The sequence below is a fragment of the Panthera uncia genome, assembly GCF_023721935.1.
Source record: "Panthera uncia isolate 11264 chromosome A3 unlocalized genomic scaffold, Puncia_PCG_1.0 HiC_scaffold_11, whole genome shotgun sequence".
Classification (NCBI taxonomy): domain Eukaryota; kingdom Metazoa; phylum Chordata; class Mammalia; order Carnivora; family Felidae; genus Panthera; species Panthera uncia.
The window spans coordinates 974,507-988,087 of record NW_026057578.1 but is presented as its reverse complement, the minus strand read 5'-3'; the positions used below and the strand labels follow the sequence as shown (position 1 = coordinate 988,087).

The window sequence follows — 13,581 nt, the reverse complement described above, 5'->3', positions numbered from 1 at the left end:
GAGTGAAGGATGAGGACACCGGACTTGCTAAATAGGTATTGTTTATTAAGGCTTGTATTCTCCAGAGGAAAAGTTATCCGATGTTGTCCGTGACTCCACACAGGCAGGAACAGTTCAGAGAAAGTGACACGTTCTAAATACAAGTCTAAATAATACAGCTTAAACTTTAACTCAGAGGGTCTTTTGGAGTAAATAGTTTTCGGAAGGTATCTGCTCTCTAAACAGGAAGATCCCCTACAGTGGGCGCGTGCAGACTGCGTGCCGGAGCGACGGGTGTGAGCACCGTGGTCATGCTTGACTCGGACTCCAGGTGGCAGCCAGTTCAAGGTCCCTCGGTCCACAGAACAGGACAGCAAATTCAGTTTCTAAAAGGTTTTTTTGTTGTTTGCTTTCTTTTTTTTTTCCCCATTCAACGGGAAAGAGAAACCAGACGCGCACGGTGAAAGTGACGCCCGCGGCACCGCCCGCCGCTCCGCCTGCACCAGCGGACCGGACGTGTAAAGCTCAGCATCGTGGGCAGGCAACTCAGAAGGGCGTCGGGTGTCGGGTGAGGAGGGGGGCAGGTGGGGCGACGCACACGGCTCGAACGGCCGCCCGCCGGGCCCGGCCCTCCGCGGGCCACCGCGTCCACCCCGCCGGGCGGAGCGGCGCGAGGGACACGGCGGCCGCGGCGCCTGAGACCGTTCGAGGGTGGACGGCGCTCCGTGCGACGGGGCACGTTCACCACATCCGGAAAACTGAAACGTATCTTTTTGTCTAGTAGAAAAATCAAACGGATTAGCGTTGTAGACAGGTAACGGGTAATAAAAATAGCAAACTGCCCAAATGAGGTGATCGTTAACCTGTTGATTTCGACATTTTGAAAAGAAGTATTTTAACAGAAGACAGTAAACGCCAAAACCACTCACGGTTTCTTGTGTCTGCTGTAAAGCAACAAAGGGGTGACAAATGAGTTCCACGTAAACATGTTAAAGGACACTGACTAGAAAAGTGAGAACATAATTTCTGCATAAAACCCCAAAAAAACCAAAAAAACCACCTTTCAGATGTATTAGGGCTTTCTGTTTGGTTTGCTTTTGAAGGATACTTACATCTCACGTTAGGTCTGGTTGATAGGCTGACAGAAAACATACTCCTTTATTAGTGAGTTCTAGAATACGATAATCCATAGAAAAAGTACAAACGAACGGAGATCCATCTGGGCAAAAATGAAAGACAATGAGCGAAAGGTGCGACGAGTCGGGCCCCGCGCGAGACAACAGCACCGAGCACACGTTCTCTTCAACTTTTTCAGTCCGACGTTAGAACACAGAAGAAACTGGTTCATCCTTATTGTTTGTTTCGATTCTGCCGTTCCTGTAAATAGAAAAAGGAGAAGAGTTGAACACACGGAGTGAACGCGCCATGCACGCTCCCTCCGAAGTGAGGTCCCCCGGCCCCCATCTGGGCCTGCACCCCCCGCGGGGACCAGCCAGGCCACGCCAGCGGGCGCCCCGGGCCTCTGCTAACTATGCCAAGTCCTCTCTGGCCGGGGCTCTTTCCTACCACACCCAGAACCATCTTTCCCAGAGCACGTCTGACGAGCCGGTGACGCATCCCAGTCTCTCCCCACGTCCGCCCGGCTGGCTTCTCATCAATAGGGGCAGAAACCACATTGGTCCCTCCTCACAGTGCTGCAACTAAACTCCCCTGGAGACACACGAACAGCGGTCTAAGGAAGAAGCACACTGCTGAAAGTTCTGGTAGGTTCCACACGTCTCTCAAGCTCCCTGGAGGAACAGCGTAATGCCGCGAGTGCCCCGAGTCTGCCTGCAGGCACGTATCCCACGGACCAACTCGACACTCTCTCTTCCCAACCCCACTGGCCAACTCAGGTTTGGGACCCCAGACCCTTAAAAACGGCAGCCGGTTACGGGCAGAAATTTACCCCTAGCCTCGTCACAACTCCCAGAACCTGGCGAGTCAGGAAGCGTATCTAAGATAAACTGTCACAGCCACACAAAGCTGCTGCCAGGCTGAAATCCACCAAGGAGCTTAAGCTTCATGACCAGTGATCTCTGCTCCACCCCTGCAAATTCAGCAATTCGGCATTTTACTCTACACCGAAAAGAGTTAGAATACAGGGTCTCAGGAACTGGAAATAAATAACACGCCCCTCTCCTTGCCCTACAAACCAAAGAAGGACCAACGCGTTTCCAAGTTTTACAAACCGTGATGGTTGCGCCATCGCAGCGCCTAACTCTGCTAACGTCACCATCGGCTGCAGGCCTTTCAGCTAAAAATGCTCCGGGACGCTTGCCATTCACAGATGGGTGACGCGTCTGTCGGTACAGGACCGCACGCCCAACCATCGTCAGCTGACGTTTAATTTAAAAAAGGATGTTTCGGTATCAAACAGCAGGAAAAAACCTCAGCATGGACTCTCTGAGACAAGCCAGCTTCACAGAGTGTGCTTCACCGTCCTTGTTCCCACCCTGGGCCAGTTCACGGCCACGGGCCCCGTTCCGCTGCAGCACAGGCAGACTCGCTTCAGCGGGCCGGAACTGCTCAGGCTCCGGGAGGTTCTCGGTGGCCGAAGGGGAACGCACTACGTCGGAGGCCCAACTCGCGGCTCGCGCCCCGGGTTCTAGATGCTCACTTCCGGTTAGGGGAGGCCTGCGTTCCACACCCACTCTGCCCCCACCTCCTCTTTGCCACCCGGAGGGAGAGCTCAAGGTCCCCAAACCTGTAAGGCACTGGGTCTTCGGGAGAAAAAGAAGCCACGGCCTCCAGACCAGAGCTTCCCGGGCGAGGAGGGCGGTGCCCTGGGGGGTCAGGCAGGGCCTGTAGCCCCCCGCGGCCCCAGCAGCCTCGCCGGCCTACCCCAGTCCACGGGGTGTTATTTCTAAGTGTCCTGGGAGAATTTCTGCACCATGGCCCCAGGGCTCGTGTTCCCTAAGAACCACAAAGCTGTGTGGTCACGTCCACTTACGCGCCACCCCCCCCCCCCCCCCCCCCCCCCCCCGGGTGGCCGTGCCCGGACAAGCCCAGATGCTGCTGGCCCTGCCCGAGGCCACGGGGACCTGGCGGTCGCCGGGCCCCAGCCAGAGAGCACGAGGCCTCGGCTCCAGCTCGGGCCCCGGCCCGCCCGGAGCTCGAGGTGGTCGGACTCACCTTGCGCACCTCCTCCTCCTCCTCCTGACGCTTCTCGTAGTGAGAAAAGTCGTCAAAGATGGAGGTCGTGTGCTTGTAGGAAGCGATGATTCTCAGCACTTGCTTTGCTTTCTCTAAGGGCACCTCCTGGGTGTCGCGGGAGTTGGTGACCGGCTTGTTGTCGTTATTCTCCAGCCTGATGTGCCGCAGCTGGTTGTTGGGCACGTCCTTGACGAAAATCCATTTCACGTCGAACTTGCCTTTCCACTTGTCCTGAGACCAGACCCCCGCGCTGGTGCCGTAGTCCACGGGCGACTTCATCTCGGCCACCCCGCAGAAGTGGCCGCTCCCGTTGACGCTGAAGAGCAGGTACACGGGCCCCTTGCTGCCGGCGGCGCGGAAGGCACCGTCCAGGCGCTTGTTGCCGTGCTCCGTGCTGCACCAGATCGAGTACTTGATGGAGCGGTGGATGTCGTCCTCCGAGTAGCTCTTTATGATGAACACGCGGCCGCTCTTAAGATTCCAATCGAACTCTTTAGGGTTATAGCTGTGGGCCGCTTTCAGTTTTTCCAGAACGGGGTGGGACTCCACACCGGGGGCAGAATTGGGCCGAGCGTTCCCAGGAGAGTTACCGTCGCCGCCGGCCCCTCCGCTCTGCCCGAACGCCGCGTTTCTGTTGCGAGGGGCGACCCAGCGGGTCTGGGGTGGCTGCTGAGGGCTCGGATACTGCGGTTGGGCCAAAGGGGGGGGCTGAGCGGGAAGAGGCTGCACGACCGGCTGGGGCTGCGGGGCGGGCTGGGGGGCCGGTGCCTGCTGGGGGGCCGGAGGCTTGGGCACAGGCCCTTTGTTGTCCCACGTGCCGATGTCCATGTTATGCTTTATAGGTGGCGGGGGCAGGGCTGCCCCGACGACGGGTCCGCCCTTTGCTTTCATTTTCGGCTGTGGCTTTGCCGGCTTGCTGGCGATGGCAGCCCACGAGGTCGGCTTTGAAACCGGCATATTCACGCTCGTCCCACCGTTCCCGGAAAGGACACCGGCCATCGCCACGCTGCTAACCACCGACCCCACGGTCTTGACGGCAGAGGTGGTGACGTCCCCAATCTTCAGGCCCACCATGCCCTGCTCCAGGCTGTTCATGCCGGGGGCCTTGTTGAGGGTATCGCTGTGGAAGCCCGTCTGCCCGTCCACGATCGTGCCACCCAGGGAGCTCGGCGGGTACGTGTAGCTGCTTCCATAGGCGGAGCTCTGAGCCTGCTGCCCCTGAGACCCGCTCGTCCCCCAGGCGGAGAAGGCAGGGTTTTCGGGGAAGAAATTGAACCTGTGCTGGTAGATGCTGTTCCCCAGGCCCCCGGGCTGGCCGAAGACAGCATCGTGCATGAAGTGGTGGTCTCCGTTACTGAGCTGTCCGTAGGTGGTGAGGTACGGGATCGGAGGGTCCCCTCCAGTGGACCAGGGCGCCTCATTGAGGGAGTAAGGAAATCCGATGGACGGTGGGTAGTAGCTGGACAGGTAAGGATCCGCCATGGAGGGGTAACTGTTACTCTGGGAAGACAAGCGGGGACGGGTTAGACTGCTCTCAGGACGCGACTCGGAGACTTCCTGCCTCGGTCCAGGTGGGCTGCACGGCACCGTCACCCCCCCGCAGGAACCGAGGCCACCCAGTGAGAACACAGCAAGGGCTGAGAGCAGCCAGGCGGTCACCTGCAGCGTGCTGGGTCCACGTGACGCGACCGGGCCCAGCGGCCCCGGCACCGGCCGCCAGCAGTCCACCCGCAGCCGCTCCTGCACCCTCAAGCAGCACACTGTTCACGCGGGAGGGAACCAGAGTGAGGAGCGGCGACGCCGCTGACCCCGCACACAGGACAGCACCGCCGGCACGGCGGGAGGGGAGAACAGCTGCGGGAAGGCCAAGACGGCTTTCGGGGAGCTCGGGGCGACAGGGCGGCTTGCCCGGCAGCCTGGTTTCAAGCCCCCTGATTGCTCAACGCTCCCGTGGGTCCCCGCGGGTCCCGGCTCACGGGCAACACCCTTTTCCGCTGGACCCACGGGCTCCTCCCACCCCCTCTATCAAGGGCCCCTTCAGAGGCCCCTCCCACACGCCTTTCCTGCCAGCCCACCCCCACTTCCGAGTCCAAAGGGGCCTCGTCATCTCACATCCCCACCACGGCCCAGGCGTGGCCTTGGCTCTCACCGCGCGTCAGGCAGCACGGAGGCCTCGGCCGGCTCCTTGGCCGAGATTCCGTGTCCTGCCTGCTCTCTGAGCTGGAGAAGCCTTCACATCGGGCTCCAACTTCACCTGGGATTCCTTACTGAGAGGACACCCATGCGTCGGCTGGAGCCCCAGAGAGGGCTGGACTGCCCTCAAGGCAGCAGAGACTCACCTCCGGAATCTCAGGAAATCTGCCCAGGGTGTGGATTTAGACCTGAGGTCAGCCATTCTGGCAAGGCGTCTCCTTGGGGAGAGACTCAGCGGGGCTTCTGGCCACAGCTGGGGCCCCCTGGCCATGCCACTGGCAGGTGACGTAGATGGTTTCCTGGCAGGTGTGGGTGGTAGGAGGAGTGGAGGGGTGCAGGGTAGGGGTGCAGGCTTCCCGCCCAGGGTAGCTGGTTTAAGGAGTGGCAAGGCCATAAAGGAAAACAAGAGTGGAGGCAGCAGCAAGCTTTCCAGTCCATGCTACCATTTTCTGACTGCTTAGTGGCCCCCGTCCTCTCCCCTACCCTCCTCTACAAACAACCAGAAAGTTCTACAAGGAGAGCATTGGCCAGAGACCTCCTCCTCCAGCCCTGCACCGACTATCACGTGAGAACACCGCTGTCCTGGCCAGCACAGTCCCAGGGACCCACAGAGCGGGGGAGCCAGGCTGAGGCCGCCAGGGAGGGAGACTGCCACCGTGAGCAGGCGTGGGACTCTCCAGACCCCGCTCCCCCAGAGGACCCTCTGGAGAACAGGCCGGTCCCTCAGCAGTCCCAGCCCAACACGTGACGTCGGTCACCCAGCCTCCTGGCTGTCGGTCTCCACTGCCACCTCCTGCGGCCCCGTCCCGTCGAGGATTCGCAGGACCTCAGGCATCGCCGCTCCTGCCTGTTGGCCGCTCCACTTGATAGCAGACAACTGCAGAATCACTTTTGAAAAGGCAAGGGCTTTCCCAGTAATAAAAATCATGGAGATGCTCAGGGGGTGAAAAACAGACAACGAACCGGCCCCATCATCGATGTCCCATAAGCCGCGGCACAGCTGGAGCTACCTTCCCTAGAAAGGACGTCAGTGACTCCGGCCCCTTTCTTGTAACCTCCTCTGTCTGCCTGCATCCAACCTGGGCCCTCAAAGACGCTCTCCAGGGGGCCGGTCAGGAGGGAGAGCAAATCACCAGGTTCGGGCAGAGGGCGTGCTCTGTGAGGCGAGGGGCAGCCCCAAGAGCTAAGCCTGCCGCCTGACCTCAGCACCCACAGACGGGGCTCACACGGGGCTAGCACCTCACTCGTGACTCACAGGTAAGCCTCGCCCGTAGCAGGACGTAACTGAGGACACAAACCATCATGCGTTGTGTTCTCCATTCAACGGCCCTCCAAGTTCATCTAAAGTCCTGCTGTGGACTGGACACAACTGGCGTTCCGGGTCCTGACCACGCCGTGCACAGGCGCTTCTCGGCGGCTTCCAGCCGGGACCGTCCCAGGAACAGGAAGCCAGCCAGCCGGCACCCCTGAACCCTCCTGGCTCACGGGAGCGCCTCCCGGCAGGAGGGCGTCTGGGAGAGAAGTGGTGGCCCTGAGTGGACCTAACCCTCTCCTCCTGGGACCCATCAGTGCAGGCGGGTCACGGACGGGAGAGTCACAAAAGCACTACAGATCTTCCTCCAACGCTACGGCTCTCACAGCAAGAGGAATGGAGACTCCTCGCTTCGAGGCCCCAGACGAAGGTGCGTCCTGACAAGCGGCCGCAGGCCCACCAGCAACTGTCCCCACGCGCACCGGGCCCGGCACTCCCCGGGCTGGACGCCAGCCCTGCCCACGGCCTCCGTCCGTCTGTCCTCCCCGGGGCACGACTGGCTCCAGGCCACCTGGCGGGCCGCGTGCGGCAACCTCAGCGCCGTGAGCCCGACTCGCTCTCCACCCCTGTCCTCCCGGCAGCTCTTCGCTGCACCACCGGCCGTCTTGCCTTCAAAGCGCTAAAGCCAAGCAAGTCAGTGTACGAACCTACGTGCAGTCAGTCATTCGTCCCGTGAGAAGACCCGGATGTGTTTACTCGCTTGCTATTCGGACCACACCCCCTCCCTCCCGGGCTGTACTGCACGGGTGAAGCGGTCCCCGTCAGTCCGTCAATCCGTCCGTCCGTCCGCAGCACATAAGACCCAAATGCTCTGGCCTTAACTTCCAGCAAAACTGAAATTCTCCTCCTCTCATAGGCGAACTGGACCGCGGCCCCGACTGGCCAGACCGTGCCCCGCAGCGCGGGCTCCAGACAGATGTGCTGCCGCCTGGACGCTCCTCGGCTCGACCCACCGCGCCCCGAGGCTGCCAACTGGAGGCCGGTGTCTGGGGGGTGCGGGTGCGGGCGCTGCAGCAGCGGGAACGAGCGCCTGACTCTCCCTCCCCACAGGCAGCCGCTCGAGGCAGGGGCGCTGCGCGTCCAAGAAAAGGCAGGACCTACAAAAACCTTTTTGAGGCCAGTGCGGGGAAAACCATCCCCCTGACTGACGCTCCCACATACGAGACTCCGTCTAATTGCAGCCTCTGCTAGAACGCAGGGCCCCAAAACAGGGAGGCGAGGCGGACTCATCTTCAAGGCAAGCTGAGGCTCCGCGAGGAAAGACTGACAAACACCGGACTCCCGGGCGCCTCCTTGTGGCCAAGTCCAAGATCACAGACAGAATGGGCTCTCCAGACAAAACAGACTTCCACCAAGTCTCTGTCTGTGATCCCTGCGTCACTCTCGTTGAAAAACCACAGTAAAACACAATAACGAACCTATTCTAAAATTCAAACTTTTTCACACCTGGTAAAATACAGTCACGTTAAAAAAGAAACTCATCCTGAACGGCTAGAAATTACCCTTAAGTAAATTATGTGGAAGTGGAAAGTATCAACGGCAATTAGGAAGACCGACAAAGGGACCAGAGCTGCAAGGGGCCCGGCAGGTGCACCCGGGGGAAGCCCTGGGGACACAGGCTTGGCTGCATGTGTCTCTGTGCAAGAGGACTGCAGTCCCTCAGCTGGCCGGGTCGCGTGCAAGGACCACGGTTTCTGACGCCGGAGAATTTCTGTCTTTGTGTCCAGCTCGAGGCACGTAGTGTCTTCTTTTAAGTAGGCTGCACACCCAGCACGGAGCCCAACACAGGGCCGGAACCCACAACCCCAAGATCGAGAGTTGGACGCCCAACCGACTGAGCCACCCGGGCGCCCCATGAGGCACGCCGTTTGAGCAACTTGACCTTAAGAAGTATGTGAAGACCCCACTGGGCCTCACCAGCTGCACTCCACGACGGCTGGTCTCCACTGAGTGGGTGCCAACACGGCACAGCCTTTGGACACGACCACAAGAAACCCGCGCCAGGCCACGGCCTACAAGACCACGCGCTCCTTGCTAACTCCCCCAGTCGCTCGAGCCCGCCAGAACCGCCCAGCACAGAGCGAGCCATGAGCCAGCTGGCCCCCAGGCTCTCCACATGAAGTGGCCCACCCAACAGGGCATCAGTTTAGCCTGGCCTTGTGCTGCGGGGTGAAAACCACCCCCAAACCTGACAGAAACCCTGGATGACAGCCGAGCACGATTTTCAAGATGAGCTGGCCTTTTTATAAACAGAAGCACCTCCCGAGGCCAGACGCTTTCTGCAAAGAGCGAGAAGGTACAGATTTCCACCTGACCGCCTAAGGAACCTCTGAGATGGGGCACACCAGGTCCTGGAAACGGAGGTGAGAGCCCACCACACCCTCAACTGCGAAAACACACAGCCCGGCACGTCAAGTGGCTCTGCTCAAAGTGGAAGTCGATCCTCGTGTCAGAGGCATCACAGCTTTCTAGAAGAATAAGCATGAACCGATGACGGTGCTCGGCACTGAAAACGGGAACAGGAAAACTTGCAGAACTTTCTCATAAAGTGAAAACATCCTATCGCACTTAGAACACAACTGAACTGAACACAATTGAGAAATAAACTAGAAAAGTTTGCTTCCACTCCTTTGTGTCTCTGTCAGACGTGCCTGGGCAAACAAGCGCGTCTGTTGACGACCAAGTGATCCGGTTCAGTCCGTAGTATCCACACCGCGTGGCCCCCACCCAGAGCCCGTCTGCTCCCCTGCACTCCCCCCCACCCGTCTCCTAAAGCGAACGTGTATTTCGTGTCACAGAGGGGATGCAGGGCTGCTACATCAGGATGCTCCCGGAGCGACCAGGAAGGGACAAATGCACGCCCGAGGGCCCAAAGGCCCTCCCGCACCCAGGACCCCGGCTCCGTTGTGGGGCGTTACAAGGTGAACTAGCCTGAACAGCATGCTTGTAAACACTTTCCAAATCGTCCCGGTGTTAAAACTTCATAAAACACAAAAACAGAGATAGCCTCGAACTTGCCGGCCTCGTCACCATCCTCCCTGCGGTGACGGCCCCAGAGGTACACAGGCAAAGTCCCTTGTGAAATGGCACCCTTCAAATACGTGCCACCTGTCACATGTCCAAAACACCTCAATAAAGAGAAGCACAGTGCTGGCAACTGAAGTGCGCTGCTCCCGGCCACAGGAGCCACCGCGGTCCCTCACTGACGTGCGGTCGGGCGGGCCACGTGGCGCGCCTCCCGTCTGGGAGCTGGAGGACCGAAACACAGAGCCATGCTCAGGAGAAGCCTTTGCCGGCAGAGCCCAAACCCAGAGGTGTCATCCATCCCCAGTGGCTTCTGTCTGCAAGGAGGTCACGTGCATGGTGGCCAGCGCGAAGAAAGTAGCAACAAACACAAGGACCAAACGAGCCCCTGCTGTGTGCATGGCAGAGACCATCTCTTCCCCTCCCGTTAGTCCAGAACCTAGCTCTGCCACAAACTGGCTCCACCACCTGGGCAAACCAGGCCTCTCGGGCCCTTTTCTTCATCCACAAAACAAGAGGACCAGGAAAATTAGGCTCCAAGAGCTCTCCCGTGTTACCTGCATTCTACACTCTAACAGTTGGGCGTTTCTGGAAAATCTGTTCTCAATCAAGAACCTGGATTTACTCTTGGGGCTCCTGGGTGGCTGTCGGTTGAGCGTCCAACTCTTGACTCCAGCTCAGGTCATGGTGTCAGTTTCGTGAGCTGAAGCCCCGTGTCAGGCTCTGGGCTAACGGTGCAGAGCCTGTTTGGGACTCTCTCTCTCCCTCCCTCTCTGCCCCTCCCCAGCTCTCACGCATGTGTGCTCTCTCAGAATAAACAAACAAAAAAACGAAAAAGATCACGGATCTACTCTTAAGTACTGTGATTAACCATCTTGCTGAAAAGCACACCAATACCCAGGACAAAGGGCTGTTTTAAGGCTGTCCCTTGCAGCGTCACCCGACCCCTGTCCTCCCAGCTGGCTTCCCCAGGGTGAAACAGCCGTAATTACCCTCCTGACAGAAAATCATCTGCTCTGCTTCTAAGGAAATCCGCCCAAATAACATGAAAGCGCCTGCCTCATAAAAACATATTTCGAGTGAAACAATTCCCCTCACCTTTCTTTGGTCAAAGCCTAAAACACGATACCGCCATAGCATTCAGGCTACATAAGGGAGAAATAAAATACTCATTCAACTTCTTGCCATTACCCCGACAATGCGTCACCGAGGCCAGGGCAGTTCTCTGCCCCACCTGGCCCTGCCCAGAGGAGGGGTGGGTCCTGGGGGGTGGGGGTGCAAGGGGAGGGGCTCTAGAAAGGGTGTCCTGGGCACCTTGACTGCAGACTGGCTCAGTGCAGTAAGGACAGGGACACCTGGGAGCTCGGTAGGTTGAGCCTCCGACTCTTGATTTCGGCTCAGGTCATGTTCTCCGAATTTGCGGGATCGAGCCCCGGTCGGGCTGACAGTGTGCAGCCTGCTTGGGATTCTCTCCGTCTCTCTCTCAAAAATACACATTTGAAAAAAAGAAGGACGAAGACAGGGAAAAGTTTTAAGTTCTAAGACACTTCAGAAAGGGGCAGACTGGCAAGAAAAGAGACAAACTAATTTCATTCCACCCCAGGGAAGAGGCAAAGCCTGGTTTTATTCCAAAGCGAACACGCGTAGTATGTTTTAAAACTCCAACTAGCCTGGTGGTTTCACCCAGTGTAAGTCAGCCCCCAGGAGACGCCATCAAGACACTTCTGCTCGTCATACCGGTATGCATGTAGGGGGAGGAGGCCAGGAAGGCTGCTCAGCACCCCACGACTCACAGCCCCCCAAACAAAGACTGTTTCCGTCCAAAATGCCCACAGGGCCACGGTGGAGAAACTCTGAAAAACCGAAGAAAAACGGGCAGCTACGACCTGCTGGGCCCTGTACAGGGGCCATGTCGGGGCTTGACGAGCACTGCCTGCCGTCCTCCCAACGACTCCCCAGCCGTCTCCACAGCCAGTCCTCTACAAAAGGACAGTGAGGCACGGAAGAGGCGAGCCACCTGAGGAAGTGTCACACGGCAGCGGAGTGAAGATCCGAACCCAAGGCCAAAGTCTGGCTCCGGAGCTGGATTCTTAGATGCTCCCCTGGACCACAATTCTCCTTGCCCAGAGCTAAAATAACTCCCCGGGAAACCTCAGACAACGACACACGCCTGCACTCCATCCACAGCGGTGCGTCACTGAGCCGTAGGCGCTGAGGACGACAGAAGTCCACCTGCAGACGGCCCCAGCGGGACCTTCCTTCCCGGGGCGCACCGCCTTCCCCACGCTCACGCCCCATGTTTAACTCGAGGCTGGTCTTCCGAGCAGATCCTCAGCATGCTCTCTGTTTCTAGTACTTTACATGGTGCTTCTTTGTTGTTTAGGATGATAAAATCAGAAACGTAGCAGGAAAGTTGCGTTACGAGACTCAAAACTAACATAAAAATACAGGTTTAAAAAAAATAAAGAACAAGAAAGCTCACCTGATTTGACTGTCCAGAAAGGTAGGGCTCAAAGTCATTGTCATGGACTGTATCCTTCTGATGCAAAGAACCATTTTGTACTAGAACAAGAAGTTGCAAAATGTTATCTCTGAATTTTAAAAAATTACTTTTAAGTATGGAAATCAAAGACAGTAAAGCCTACATCCCTCGATTTCTAGAAATTGCTTTTACTTAAGAATGAACACAGTACCCAGCTGACGTTTACACAATTAGGACGGCAAGGCAGAACTTTCAACAATTTCATGTTTTTGGTAAAAATCTGATCATAATTTGGAAGAACTTGACAAAATAACCAAGAGCTTGTAACTGGGCTTCGGGGATGATGGTGTGGCCTGAGCAGACCACGGAGGCCACCACGGCGCTTGCAAAGGCCTCACTGCGAGTGGGGGGACGGAGAAGAACCGGGAGCTTCCGGCCCGGGCAGCGGGGCCAGGCTGTAACCGAATGACGCTTCCGAGCTCGTTTTTATCCGGCTCTCCGCTTACTTTCCGCTGTTTCAACGCTCAGCCGAAAAAGGAAAAGAAAGGTAAATAAAGTGCTGGGCCCTTTCCAGTCTTAAAACACGATGAACCATATTTGGTTACACCCGAGTAACACACACTGGTTGAAAAGTCTTCCAAGTAAACACGAAGTGTCACTTACGGGCTCTCACGACAGGGAGTCTTGGGGGGGTTACCCTAAGCCCGAACATCAGGAGAGACTGCCGAGGCCGGGTTCACTAGGGCTCTAACTAGTGGGGGGCGCAGCTCGCCCCCCAGGGCCCCCGGGGCCGGCCCCGCACACCTGCCTCCCTCCCTTCCCCCATTCAAATCCACCCCCATGCAGCGGGGAGGAAGGATGCGATGCCTCCCACCACCCTTTCACTTACTTCTCCTTGAAAAGTCCCCGATCTCCAGCCGCTAAACCTCCCGGTATCGCCACCTAACATCTACCTCCCGGAAGCACACGGAGGAGAAGCGTCCGGCTCCAGACGCCCTTCCGAGACCTTTTCTCCCCCACATGGCCCGCCGCCTCCTCCATCCAGGACCCGCAGCGACCGCGCCAACTCCGCTCACCTTTAGTATCCTGTCCTTTTGTTCTCTGTGTCGCCGCAGGCCGGGTCGTGCGCGCAGACGGGACCCCGGGGAGAGGGAAACACAAAGTTATTCACGAGGACTCCTCCCGGGCGTGGGGCGCGCTCCGGCCCCGAACGGGCCCCGTCGCCCCGGGGCGCCCCCGGCCGCCCTCCCCCGCGCCCCCGGGCCCCGCTACCTGGGGGTCCACGCTGGTGGCCGACATGCTTCATGAACGGCGCGGCGCGGCGCGGGGCCGGGGCGCCCGCCGTATCGACCGCTAGATCGGAAGAGCGGTCCATATGAGCGCTCTCGCGGCCCTA

General features: G+C 58.4%; 1 protein-coding gene across 1 annotated transcript; it reads right to left on the bottom strand.

Annotated features, from left to right (window-relative positions):
- Positions 1–24: 24 nt before the first annotated feature.
- On the bottom strand, positions 25–13,534 carry YTHDF1 (YTH N6-methyladenosine RNA binding protein F1). Its single transcript, XM_049650476.1, has 5 exons — positions 13,458–13,534; positions 13,262–13,286; positions 12,186–12,265; positions 3,154–4,674; positions 25–1,356 (listed from the first exon to the last, which is right to left on the bottom strand). The coding sequence occupies exons 1-5, from the start codon at positions 13,482–13,484 to the stop codon at positions 1,330–1,332; spliced, it is 1,680 nt and encodes a 559-aa protein (XP_049506433.1). The 5' UTR covers positions 13,485–13,534; the 3' UTR covers positions 25–1,329.
- Between the last annotated feature and the right edge of the window lie 47 nt (positions 13,535–13,581).